Source organism: Mesoplodon mirus (genome assembly GCF_964341445.2).
Source record: "Mesoplodon mirus genome assembly, chromosome: 8".
NCBI lineage: Eukaryota > Metazoa > Chordata > Mammalia > Artiodactyla > Ziphiidae > Mesoplodon > Mesoplodon mirus.
Genome location: NC_138984.1, coordinates 35,417,179 through 35,431,168, shown reverse-complemented (window position 1 = coordinate 35,431,168; position 13,990 = coordinate 35,417,179). Strand labels below are relative to the sequence as shown.

The 13,990-nt window shown below is 44.0% G+C and overlaps 1 protein-coding gene across 1 annotated transcript in view; it reads left to right on the top strand.

The window, feature by feature from the left end:
• LOC309809349 (aldehyde oxidase 2-like) overlaps positions 1–13,990 on the top strand; it is a gene marked incomplete at both ends in the record, with an annotated part of 103,801 nt that overhangs the window by 47,867 nt on the left and 41,944 nt on the right. Inside the window, 9 exon segments of the mRNA XM_082630412.1 lie at positions 536–571; positions 574–729; positions 3,111–3,235; positions 3,237–3,291; positions 3,295–3,337; positions 7,491–7,573; positions 9,711–9,839; positions 11,569–11,647; positions 12,390–12,438. Of these exon segments, the coding sequence (XP_082486538.1) occupies positions 536–571; positions 574–729; positions 3,111–3,235; positions 3,237–3,291; positions 3,295–3,337; positions 7,491–7,573; positions 9,711–9,839; positions 11,569–11,647; positions 12,390–12,438 (755 nt within the window).

Here is a 13,990-nt window from a genome sequence, read left to right as displayed (position 1 = left end):
TGGCACCGTCCTGCTTCGTGAACAGAATGCAGGATTTCTTTCTTTTTTATTTATTGATTTATTGATTTATTTTGGCTGCATTGGGTCTTCATTGCTGCGCACGGGCTTTCTCTAGTTGTGGCGAGCGGGGACTACTCTTCATTGTGGTGCATGGGCTTCTCACTGTGGTGGCTTCTCTTGTTACGGAGCACGGGCTCTAGGTGCGCAGGCTTCAGTAGTTGTGGCACGCGGGCTCAGTAGTTGTGGCTCGCAGGCTCTAGAGCAAAGGCTCAGTAGTTGTGGCACATGGGCTTAGTTGCTCTGTGGCATGTGGGATCTTCCCGGAACAGGACTCGAACCCATGTCCCCTGCATTGGCAGGCAGATTCTTAACCACTGTGCCACCAGGGAAGCCCCAGAATTTCTATATGAGTCTTTGCGGAGCACTTTCTTCAAGTACTTACCTAGTTCCACAAGCGGTTCAACTCTGTACTTAACTTTTAGAGAAAAGAAAAAAAAAATGTCCAGTATTATGTGAATATATCCTTTTACTTTAGGTAGTAGAATTTCTTATACTGAAGCTGAAAAATGCATATATAAAATCCCCAACCTCAGGTTCCAGGGCCATGCATGCCTGACAAATTTACCATCTGACGTGGCCTTTCATGGATTTGGCTTCCCACAAGGAACCCTGGTAACAGAATCTTGCATCACAGCTGTGGCAGCCAAATGTGGCCTTCCGCCAGAAGAGGTAAGGTTGTAATCGAAGTCATAACCTAGGTTGCTGAAGAATCAGATGAGGTGTGAAACCAGCTACCCAAGGAAACACCCCAGAAGAACCATACAAATTAGCCCTGGCTCAGAATTCAAGATAAATTAGGGGCTACCTAAAAGAACTCACCTCCGCCTATCGGTCTCCTTCCTTATGCAACGATTTCTCTTTTTCTTTCTTTTTAAAAATTTGTACGAAAGGGATTACTCTTTTTAAAATTCAAACCAGGGATTTCCCTGGTGGCGCAGTGGTTAAGAATCCGCCTGCCAACTAAGGGGACACGGGTTCAAGCCCTGGTCCGGGAAGATCCCACATGCCGCGGAGCAACTAAGCCCGTGTGCCACAACTACTGAGCCTGTGCTCTAGAGCCCACGAGCCACAACTACTGAGCCCACATGTCACAACTATTGAAGCCCGTGTGCCTAGAGCCCATGCTCTGCAACAAGAGAAGTTACCACATTGAGAAGCCTGTGCACCGCAACAAAGAGTAGCCCACCCTGATGCAACTAGAGAAAGCTGTGCAACAACCAAGACCCAAAGTAGCCAAAAAATAAATAAATAAATAAATTTATATATTTTTTTAAAATTCAAACCATACTGAAGTTTTTAAAGTAAAAAGTGTACATCCTTTCAGCCTCCGTCCATACTGGTTGAGGGTAACCATTGTTAACAGTTCCATGTTTATTGTTCTAGCCCTTTCTCTATGTTTACCCACCCATCTGTATTCATACACAATTACATAAATGCTGACATGTGATGCAAATGTGCACATATGTGCTTATTTACCAAAATGAGACCATAATAAACACATAATTCTGCACCTACTTTTTCTACTTAATATGCCATGGCCATCTTCCCATGTCAGTAAAATGATCTACTTCATTCATTTTCATGACTGAATACTTCTGTGTAATATGAATGTACCATAATTTATTTAGCCACTCCACTATTGATACACATTCAGGTTGTTACCCATTTTTTGCTATTAAAATGGTATTGGTACAGAGGTACCAAGGTTGTATCTTTGCTCTATTGTGCATATCTGTAGGATAAACTTACAGAAGTGGAATTGCTGGTGCACTTGAAAACTTTTGAGAGGTATTGCCAAAAGCATGCCCTCCAAAAAGATTATCTTGTGCAAGATCCTAGAAAGTACACAGTATGTACGATATGCCAGACCAAAGAGAGGCAGCCACTGGCAACTGAGATAATTGTTGATAACACGCTTCCACTCCTCACACATTCCAAGCAAATCCCAGCCTGCTTTTTCCACTTCTATCCCCTGTTTCCCCAGTATAGACCCTCTGCTCCAGCAAAGACTCTCCATGTCTTCGAACCCCTTTGTCCTTAAGTTCAACAGGGAGGACCACCAGGTCTGTGAATTGTGATTGTTGGGGTACTTCCTACACACAGGAACACCTAAATATTGAACAAGGAAGACGGTAGTTATCCTAGGAGAAGTCACATAAAGTGTTCTATGGGTACAAAGGAGAAAAACATCACATTGGCTTGGGGGAGAGGAGTCAAGCAGAACTTTCTGGAGGAGATGGCACTGGGGTGGGCCTTGAAGGAAAGGTAATCTGGGCCAGTGGAACACTTGAACAATGAGAGGCAGCCTCTTTGTGGCTCAGTTTCTTTATCTACAAAATGAGGACAATATGATTCACCTCACAGAGTTTCCACAAGAATTAATTGAATTTGTTAATATTTGGTTTCATAAACTAGGTAGTAGTATGCCAGTGTAACTGCTGATAATCATAATTCCTTTATTGTCATCAGAGTGGCTGGGGATGATGAAAAACCCTGAGCATATCTCAGTGGGCTCTCCTTCTTCTCTGTCAGATGTTGCAAGTTTCTAGGACATGACACACCTATATTTAAATACATTTCTAAAAAATTTGACCACACATTCCAAAGGCAGTTGGAAGGCTTAGAGAAGATGTGCTATTTGTCACTAGCTGCAGTGCTCTTCCTCTCTAGCAAAACAAGTCTTCAGTTATGACAATAAATCCTTGCTTTCATAGCCTACCAACACTGCTCCCCCGCTCTGAACCTTGTAGGAAAAAAAGGAAAATCTACCCCCTTCAGCCCCTCCATCCCACTGCCCTTCAAAGATCAGTTACTACCTCTATCTTCCACTTCCAGGAGGGAGAGACCCCGATTGGTGCATTGAAGAAGACAGGAGAAATACCACCCCCCATTATTTTGGCAAAAACACATGCTGTTCAAAGAAAAAGAAGAAAGACCCTGTCTTCTCCCCAATGAAGTTTACGCTTTAGTGGGGAGGCTTTACAAGTCTCTGTTTTGCAATCATTTTCTGTCTTATCATAACTATTGACTCAATTTCCCACCCACTTCAGATTAGGGAGAAAAACATGTACGGAACAGTTGATAAAACCATCTACAAACAAGCATTCAGCCCTGAAACCCTGATAAGATGTTGGAATGAATGTCTGGACAAGTCTTCCTTTCACAACAGAAGAATGCAATAAGAAGAATTACTGGAAGAAGAGAGGCATTGCTATGATCCCCATGAAGTTTTAAGTCGGATTTGCTGCAACAAGATATCATCAGGTAAGTCTTGCATGTGTGGGAAGTAACCCTCGTTCAGACACACTCTGGCTCTCCGACGTGGGAAGAGTGTCACATTTCCCAGGGTACTGAGCCCCTCCCCCAGCACCTGGGAGAAGTGTACAGAACTCTCCTGAGCAGTCCCCCATCTGCAAGCACTTTCAACACAGCGCAGTAGAAAAACACCTCAGTGGCAGAAAACGGCATCAGCAAGCATGAGATCCACAGAAGCAAAACTTCCATGATGGAGCATTGACCCCTGCTGAACCCCCGCTGTTCTAAAAGGGGACAGGAGCCCACGAGGCCCATGGTGCCATGCTTTCTGAGCTTGGAGGTCTCACGGCTTGGGCAAGAATGGGCTTCTCCTGCTCTGTGCCCCAGACCCTGCAGCACTCTTCCGTGCCCCTAAGTCTGAGGCAGAGAAGTCATTCCATCTTGCCATTGACAGGCTGGCTGTTCTCCTAGCCACCTCTCCTGGGAATCTGTGTCAATTCTGCAGGGGTGGAATGGGGGTGGGAGGGTCCAAAAATTCTCCCAGGTAGATTTGTGGAAGAAGAGTCAAGTCATTCAGAGGCTCATCCAGAAGGGAGGAGGGAGGGCAGCATAGGGATGGGACCTTTGAACAGCACAAACCCTGGTACAGATGAGTTTCCCAGCAATCCCAATGGGTCATATACAGGAAGGATGTTAGAAAACTGGGAAAGGCTGCTGCTTCCCCATTGCTGTCCGCCAAAAGCAGAAACTCAGCAGCTGGAAAATCTTACATGCATTAGGTCTAGATCTAAATCTAAAATCCAAATCTGAAAGTGCATTAGATCTCCCTTGTGCGTATCATTGAAAGCATTCTTCCACTTATACTCAGCTACTGGCAGCCAGCACACATACATACACACACACACACACACACACAACACAAAAGCTGCCCTGTCAAAGGGAATCCCTCTTAGGGAATAAAGCAGTTGCCCCAAATCCCTAATCAGCTGGAGCCAGATGGACCTGAGAAATCCTTGGCCCTGCCACTTATTAGCTGTGTGAAATTAAGCAGGTTATTCAAGCTCTCCGAGCCTCAGCTTCCCCAATTATAAATGAGAATAATAACCCTTTCTCCTAGGACTGACGAGGATTCAATGAGATGCTGAATGTAGGATTTGGCAGTGTTCCTGGAATGCTGTGTGTAGCCCTAAGCCCCTCCACAGGAGATCTCAGACACATCTCTCAGGGCTGTGGCTCCTCTGGTGGGTAGGACTCCCTGGACTCCTGGATCACATTCCTGTTTGGGTCCAGAGTGCCCCTTTTATAAAGAGACACAAGGAGGTTAACCGTCACGTCTACAAGTCTGGACTGAATCAACAGCCGGGGTATAAGAGATCCTGGACAGCTGCCAGTGTGGTTTTTCTCTCTGACACCAAGTACTGTCTGTCCTCCACCAATTCCCCAACACCAACTGGGTGTCCAACAATTCAGTTCCAGCACTAACTACCCAGAGTTGGCACAGAACCCACAGATCAAGGACTGAGTCCTACAGGATGGTCCCCACTTCAGACGCCAGTGCAAACAGGGTACCCGTACTACCTACACTTCTGCTCAGACAAATACAAATTCAGGGGTTTCCACTACCCACCCTCAGGTTTGATAATGCCATAGAACAACTCACAGAACTCAGGAAAGCACTTTACTATGATTATTACTAGTTTATTACAAAGGCTACAACCCAAGAATAAATAGCCAATGGGAGAGATGCACAGGGCAAGGGATGAGAGAAGGGGAGCCGAGCTTCCAATGCCCTCTTCATCCAGGCACACTGCCTCCAGCTTGTGGATGTGTTCACCAACCCAGAAGCTCCCAGAACCTTGTCACTTGGGGCTGGGGGCGGGGGGCGGGGGTTGATAATGGACTTCATTACATAGGTGTCGTTCATTACATTATTGACCATTGGTGATTGAACTGCTCTCCCCTCCCTGGAGACTGGGAGATAGGGCTGAAAGATGGTACCCTCTGACCATGTACTTTGTTGTTCTAATAATGAGCACCCATCCTGAAGTTATCTAGGCTCCCTCCCTGAACCATCCCATTAGCACACAGAAGACAGTAAATTCCAAGAGTTTTGGGAGTTCTGTGCCAAGAACCAAGGCCAAAGACCACATCTTTTTTGGTTTTTATTATTTTTTTATGGATGTATGGTTGCTGCACAGTATTACAGTTACAGGTATACAAGTTACAGGTATACAATGTAGTGATTCACAATTTTAAAAGTTATAATCCATTTATATTTACTATAAAATATTTGCTATATTCCCCATATTGTATAATATATCCTTGTGCCACATATTTACTTTTTTTTTTTTTTTTTGCAGTACGCAGGCCTCTCACTGTTGTGGCCTCTCCCGTTGCGGAGCACAGGCTCCGGACGCACAGGCTCAGCGGCCATGGCTCACGGGCCCAGCCGCTCTGCGGCATGTGGGATCTTCCCGGACCGGGGCACGAACCCGTGTCCCCTGCATCGGCAGGCGGACTCTCAACCACTGCACCACCAGGGAAGCCCCACATATTTACTTTTTATTATACCACATCTCCCCTCACTTGCATGGCCACCTTTCACCTAAACCATAGCCTACTCTCTACCATCATCCATGGGAGACAGCTTCTCATCTTGCTACAAAAAAAAAAAATCTTTAAATCAAGCGCCGACTTTGTCTCCATTTGAAAGGCCTCCAGCTTCCCCACAGAGTTCTAAATTGACACACCCAAGAATCATCTGTCTGAGAGTTGAAGTGTGTTATTCCAGGTCAGCCGATGACTCACAAAGCTGGAAAACCTACTCTCTAAATTCAGTATGAGAAGTACTCTCCTCAAAGGGAGTCAACTAGGCCCACAGTGAATAAATACTATTATTAGCACCTACAAGCCTTGATGCCCCGGAGCGCCTCCAAGCCACCCTGGGCTTCCGGGCATCTCCAGACAAGAATAAAGTCCCAATTCCTCCTCCTCCTCCTGGAAAGAAAAATACCACATTTCCATTTGTCCAACTCAACAAACATGTATTTAGTGTCTCTGTGATTCAGACCTGCTCAAAGTTCTCTGCAGGACTCAGAGATGAACAAGACCAGGGGCCCCTCCTCTGAGAGACTCACAGGAGAGCCTATCACACCAGTATTTGTTTCCTATGGCTGCTCTAACAAAGTACCACAAGGCTTGGTGGCTTAAAACAACAGATTTATTCTCTCACAGTTCTGGAGGCTAGAAGTTCAAACTACAGGTGTCAGCAAGGCCATGTTCCTTCTGAAGTCTCCTGGGAAGAATACTTTCTTGCCTCTTGCAGCTTATTGTGGCCTCCATCTTCACGTGACCTTCTTATAAGGACACTAGCCAATGTCCTAGTGGGCCTGCCCTAACCCACGATGACCTCATCTTAACTAATTACACCTGCAAAGACTCCATTTCCAAATAAAGTTACATTCTGAGGTTCTAGGTGGACATGAATTTGAGGTGTAGGAGGGGACACTATTCAACCCAGTACACCCCTGTAAGAGGAAGTGCAGAGGAAGGGGTCATTGATCCTTCCCAGAGGGGAATTAGAAGCATTCAAGGAAATTTTCACAGAATAAAGACTTGGGGTGAGGGTCTGAAGGCTGGGGAGCAGGCCAGGAAGAGAGAACAGCATCAGCAAGAGTACAGGTCAGGAAGGAGCAGATGTCAGGCCTGACTTGGACGCAAGGAGGGAAAAGACAGGGATGAATCTGGGAAAGTTCAAGAGACCAGATCCCAAAGGGCCTCGTATTGTGGTAAGGAGCCGGGCTTTCCCCTACAGACAATGGGGAGTTTTCACCCACCTTGCCCAGTGGCGAACCCTTCTTCCCTCCATGATTCCATTCATTTGTCATTTGGGGGAACGCTTCCCGGGCTCCCCAGAAGCAGCTGGATCTGTTCTCCCAGAGCCCCTTCCGCCACATCCATTATCTCACAGAACATTCCACACAATAATGACTTGCTTTCCAGCCTGTCCCCCCACTATGCTGTGAGCTATTTGAGGAAGAACCACGTCTTATTCGTCTTTACATGTCGAGCTGAGCACAGGTTGGCACATAACCTGTGCAAGCACTTACAAATGTTGAAGGAGCTGGTTGAGTGGTCAGCCAGAGGATTTAAGCAGAGGAATGACTTTCAAAGAGTTCATATCTACACCGATGGGTCTGTATTGGTCACACATGGAGTCAACGAACTGGGTCAAGGTATTCACACCAAAATGCTACAGGTGAGAGAAATAAAATTCATCTCTCTATACATTGTTGACATGACAGACAGGTGGCACTAATTTTAGAGTCAATGATGACTCCCTGTATGCAAACCCTAAGATCTTGACTATTTAGTTGAAAAACTTCTTACATATGAAATAGAATGGCTGAGGTGGTGGAAATCCTACACATGTGCAGATACTCCTGGAGCTTGGCCCAGGTTTATGGACAGAGATGGTTCTTAGTGAAAACACCATTGATGTGTCCCCAGAGCACTGTGGTGGGTACACCGTGTAGGCTTACCTAGAGTAGGCGTTTCTCAACTTTTCTATTTTGAGACCAGTATGTATAATTTTTAAAGTTTGGACAATAATGTCAGGTGGCTAATGGATTGTTTTGAGAAGCAAGGACAAGTATTTCATCAACTGTCATCATCCTATAATTTTTAAAGGATATCTTAACACACACACATATACCCAAAGTAGGAAGATACAATCCCAGGATAAAAAAAAGAATAATGCTTTAAATTGAATAAGTGTAACTTTATGACTAATTTACTAGATTGTTATAGTGCACATTTGCAGCTTTTGACTATCCAGCCTCTTAGCTCCTTTGGAATACCCCTCCCACATTCCATATAGTTCTGAAAGACTCCTCAATTCTGGTACCTTTTAACCTCATCCCCCTCCTGGCCCCAATGCCTGCCACAGATATATAGGCACAGGACCCTGATCTGACCAATCATAGTTCCTGAACCCTGCTGGCTGCAGGGATTGGTCCAGGAAGAAGAAACATGGCCAAGCAAGGCCAAACAACATCCTTTCCTGGAACTGATGTGTAGATGTTAGGAGAAAGGAACTATTGTTCCTTGTGGTAGTTTAGCTACTATGCTATAGGCCAGTGGTTGTCAGAGACAATTCTGTGCCATGGATGAAACCTGTCTACCGTTGAAAATGACATGGCCATCGTAGAAAGAAAAGCAAATATGAGAGGCTGTGGGAGAATCCAGATGAGACCACTAAGCCCCTAGATACAGATATATGTGATACTAGCTCCTCCATCCTTCCCAGTTATGTGGACTAATAAATTCCTTTTGGATTTTCATCACCAAGAATTCATCAAACTGTCCTTTTTTTTTCTCATTTTGCATCTTTCTGGGGAAACTTAATCACTGAACAGTATTAGTCTGAAGCTTGGCAATTATGAACAGGTACATGCCTGCAGACATCTAGAGAAAGTGTTTTTGCAAAAACTAAAACACAGTATCGGCCAAAACAGTGCTATATCCTTTTCCTTCCTTCCCTCCCTTTCTTTCTTTTTCATTTTTTCTTGATTAAATATCTTAATTTCCACATGTGTCTGCTGGAGAAATGAAAGGAAAAGCACAGAAAAGGAAAAAGTGAATAGCACATACTAGAGGAGTATAAGCAAGTGGGAACAAATAGAAGAAAAGAGGGAGGAAGCTAAAATTAAGGTGGGAATGAGGGCAAGAAAGAAGACAGGCCCCCAGGGTCCTTCCAAGTTCATCTGATAACCAATACCAACAGACTTAAGACCAAACTGAGTCAGTCAATCTAATCTCTGTCTCTCTTCCTGCCACTGCCACTAAGTAAATCTGAATAATCTCAACTTGGCCTATTCTCTACACATGTAAAATTTAGAAAAAAGGAAATCCTTAACATCCTAAATGCACTAAATTTGAATAGAAGAACTGCCGTGGGATATTACCAAGAAAACACTTTAAAAATTAGCATGAGGGCTTCCCTGGTGGCGCAGTGGTTGAGAGTCCGCCTGCCGATGCAGGGGACACGGGTTCGTGCCGTGGTCCGGGAAGATCCCACATACCGCGGAGTGGCTGGGCCCGTGAGCCATGGCCACTGGGCCTGCATGTCCGGAGCCTGTGCTCCCCAACGGGAGAGGCCACAACAGTGAGAGGCCCACGTACTGCAAAATAAAAAATAAAATAAATAAAATAAAATAAAAATTAGCATGAGGCCCTACTAAAAAGTGGTTTTAATTCTTAAAAGACACATTATTTTAGGCTTTAAAGGATATTGTGGATGTAATAAAAAAAGTAATTTTTTAATTAAGAAAAATAATGACTCAAGTCTTCATAGAAGTCCTTACCAGACTTGAAATTATTTCTTTTTCTCATAGGTGGCCAGCCGTGAATTAAACATACCCATGTCATACATGCACATCTCTGAAACAAGTACAGCCATGGTATCTAATACAATTGCTACAGCAGCATCCATTGGCTCAGATGTCAATGGCAGAGCCGTGCATGTGCTTCCTCCTGTCTGTCTTTTCCTGGGTGCTTTCTCCACATCTCTGGTTTTCTTAGCTGGACATAGTCACGGTGGTTGGATTCAGAGAAGTTATCTGTGTCACTGAACATAGGCTTGGGGTCACCAAAATGCCAGGAGAGGGTGTTAATTGGAGTAAGCTAAACTGAGGTGACAAATAGACCCAGAATATAATGGCTCCAACACAACAAAAGTTCTTTCTTGCACACAATCCAGAGGGAATATTCGGTCATTTGAGCACCCAGAGTGTGATGGTAATTCCTTCATCTTCAACACGTGGCTTTCAAGGTTGCCCTAAGCATCATCACTTGGGTGATCTGAAGGGAAAGAACATGGAGGCCAGACTTGGGAGGGATGCAAGTCACTTCCCCTCATCATCCATTAGCAGAACCAGTCTCAGGCTATGTCCAACAACAGGGGAGGTTGGCGAAATGTAGAGCAGTGGGAAACCATGGCCCAGCTACTATGGAAGAAGGGGAGAATGGATTTTGGTGAACAAATTTTCTGTGTCCCTGGGAGACACAGAACAAAGAAATCTGGGTACCAAGTAATGCAGACCTGTGCAAGTTTCCCTTGATACAAACAAGTTCTTGCAGGCAGGTAGGCCGACAGAACCCCAGCCAGGTAGATATGGTGCAATTAAAGTGTCTGCATTAGTAGAGTTCTACCAGACTACTCATCCTTTTTCTTTGTACTTAGTTTTCTAACTAATGTAAAAAAAGACTGCTAAATTTTCACTAGTTCAGAATAGAACCATGACTTCATATTCCTAATTCAAAGATCTGACTGCATGTACTTTTGAAGTAATATCTATTTGTCATGTTTCTGTTATAAACTATCCACTTTTTCCACTGGGACATTCTGGGGAGGCATATAGCCTCACTCCCAGGACACTGCACTTATGCTACCAAGAGGAACCACTTTCAAATCCATCTTATCTTTGTGGAGACACCTCCTAGGGGATCAAAAAAACAGACTATTTTTGCTCAGAACAAGGTGGGAAACCTCAAATTCATGAGATCCAATTTTAGGTAGAATCAAACACAAAATAGGAACTGCTCTGTGTGTATGGAAGTCGTCAGCCCAAACTAGGCATTAATCCATCTTCTAGGGTTTGGGGTTTCTATATCAAGGATCATAAACTTTGTGGATCTAGCTTATTACAGAAACAAATTTAATTATTTTCTCACTTCACACTCAAAGCCAAGGCCTTCACTGCAGTAGTTTGATGACAGATGGATGAACAGACAACAGACTGGACAGACAGTTGAACAATATCTCAGACCCAGAGGGATACTGGCATGTCATTGTTACAGACTAAAGAGCACAAATTTGAATGAAAATAGGATGTTTTGTTCCATAGACCTTAATGGCTGGAAAATACGAAAAAAGGTATAAATCCAAAATGTAGAAAAAACAAAGAAGAAGGAATTAAGAACATGAATATTCTTAGAAAGGGGATCTGAGAGTAGAAATTCAGCTGAGTTCATAGTTTCACAGGAAGTGAGTGAGGAAGGGAGAACACCCTCTATAACTGATATTCTCCTCATGATCAGGGGCTGTGTTGGTATTGTCCCTGCGTTCCCAATGTGTCAGTATCAGGCACCCCAAAAGCATTCACTGACCTGATCAATTGTCAACCAATATTCTTTCAAATCCTAACCACCACACTCTTCTCTAATGAGGATTCATTTCTTTACTCCTTCAAGAATGCTTGTCAGATTCTTCTGAAACACCTTGAGCCCATCATTAAGAAAAATCCAGAAGGTACCTGCAAAGACTGGGTAAGTGTTCCACTCTGCCTGTTACTACAAATGAGAAAGCAATCCAAACCTGTGCTGACAGAGCTGTGGTAGTGCACACACGCACCACGTAGAGTCAGACCTAGGAGCGGATTTCTGTGAAAGGGCAGGATCAGCAGGTGATACAGCTGCTCCATGATGTATCCCAGGTATGAGTGGAGAGAGAGCACAGGGAACCGCATCGCTGGGAGGAGGAACAGAAGTGTATGAAGAATTACCAGAGGCCTTACCTCTTTTCTTTCTTAAATAAGAAAGAAAAGACTGAGCCTTCCTAAGCCATAAAAATGTCATATTTGGGGAGGGAGGAAGAAAACTAAAAAGCCTAATTGCTACTGAATATATCTCAAGGGAAAAGACTTGTTTAATCCAACTTTACAATGTCCTATATCTTATTTCATTAGAACAATTATCTCACACTTGCACACACACTTAGAGTTCTAACGCTTACAAATGAAGCTCCAAATATCTTGTGAACTAAGCCCCTACATCACAGATGTGCAGCAGGATTCTATTTTACTTGCTTAATTTAGATTTCTGAACTCAGTCAGAAGGAAATTGTTAGTGCACTAGCTGAGGAGAAAAAAATATTAGGATGGGTTCTATTATTGGTAACAAAGCACCAGTAACAATTGTCAGATGTCAATTCTGATATACAGAATATTTTCCTTCTCACCTATCAGATGGTATGTTTGTTTTATTCTGACTAAATATGCCCATTCTGCACATAGAAACTGCTTTTGAACAAAGAATCAGTCTTTCAGCCGCTGGATACTCCAGGTAAACACTACAATAATGCCTTGACTTGGCTAAGAAATTATGAGGCCATCAAATCACTCTGGGCCTCAGTTCTTTCAGTTGTAAAATAAGTTGGTTTTTTTAAAATAAATTTTATTTTTATTTATTTATTATTTTTGGCTGTGTTGGGTCTTTGTTGCTGTGCGCAGGCTTTCTCTAGTTGCAACGAGTGGGTGCTACTCTTCGTTCCGGTGTGTGGGCTTCTTATTACGGTGGCTTCTCTTGTTGCAGAGCACAGGCTCTAGGTGCGCAGGCTTCAGTAGTTGTGGCTCATGGGCTTCAGTAGTTGTGGCTCATGGGCTCAGCAGTTGTGGCGCATGGGCTTAGTTGCTCCGCGGCATGTGGGATCTTCCTGGACCAGGGCTCGAACCCTTGTCCCCTGCATTGGCAGGTGGATTCTTAACCACTGCACCACCAGGGAAGCCCGTAAAATAAGTTTTTATTATGTGATCCTTAAGGTTCCTTCTAGGCCCCAAATTCCATGACTTTGAAGAGGCCTTTGAGCTATGTCCAAAGAAATATTAAATAATAAAAATACCCCTATTTGCTAAAAAAATAAATAAACATGACTTACGATGTCTAATCATTATTTACTATTCTTTACTATGAGTAGTAATACCATTAGAAATAAGTTGCAACTCAATTTTACACATCTCCCTATCTTTACCATAAAACTTTTCTATTTTGAAGCTCCTTGCTGGGCAAGAGAGATGGATAGGATGCTTAATTTAGACTTCTGAACTCAGTCAGAAGGAAATTGTTAGTGTATCAGCTGAGGAGAAAAAATATTAGAATCGGTTCTATTGTTGGTAACAAAGCAAAAGAGATGGAGGGGTGGATAGGATGGATAGGACGGTCATCACCAGGCATCCTGGGTGCAGTGCCTGGCAGTGGGAGGCCCTCAGTAGATGCACGTTAATTAAATGAAGCACAGAGAGGGGAGCTGATTGTCAAACGCAGGAAGTGTATGACATTAGTTTTACAATCAAATGAAACAAGCCAACAAACCACACACACACACACACACACACACACACACACACACACAGGTATAGAAAATCCTCATGAAGAAAGGAGGTAATGGCCAGCCCAGTGCCCTGTACATAATAAATTCCAAATTCCTGAGTTCAGTAATCCAAGAAGAGGGCAAATCAGCCCTCTAGCTGGATCCATCTTCCATTAATAAACACATCGAATTACTGGCCCTTTCTCACCAGCCCTGAATTACCACCAGTCCCCTATGAGTTTGGTTAGCACAATCTAGGGGGTCCCTCTGGGAACCCTAATAAAAATCAATTGAGGGCTTCCCTAGTGGCGCAGTGGTTGAGAGTCCGCCTGCCGACACAGGGGACATGGGTTCGTGCCCTGGTCCAGGAAGATCCCACATACCGCGGAGCGGCTAGGCCCATGAGCCATGGCCGCTGGGTCTGCGCATCCGGAGCCTGTGCTCCGCAACGGGAGAGGCCACAACAGTGAGAGGCCCGCATACTGCAAAAAAAAAAAAAAAAAAAAAAAAAATCAGTTGAGGTTTTCA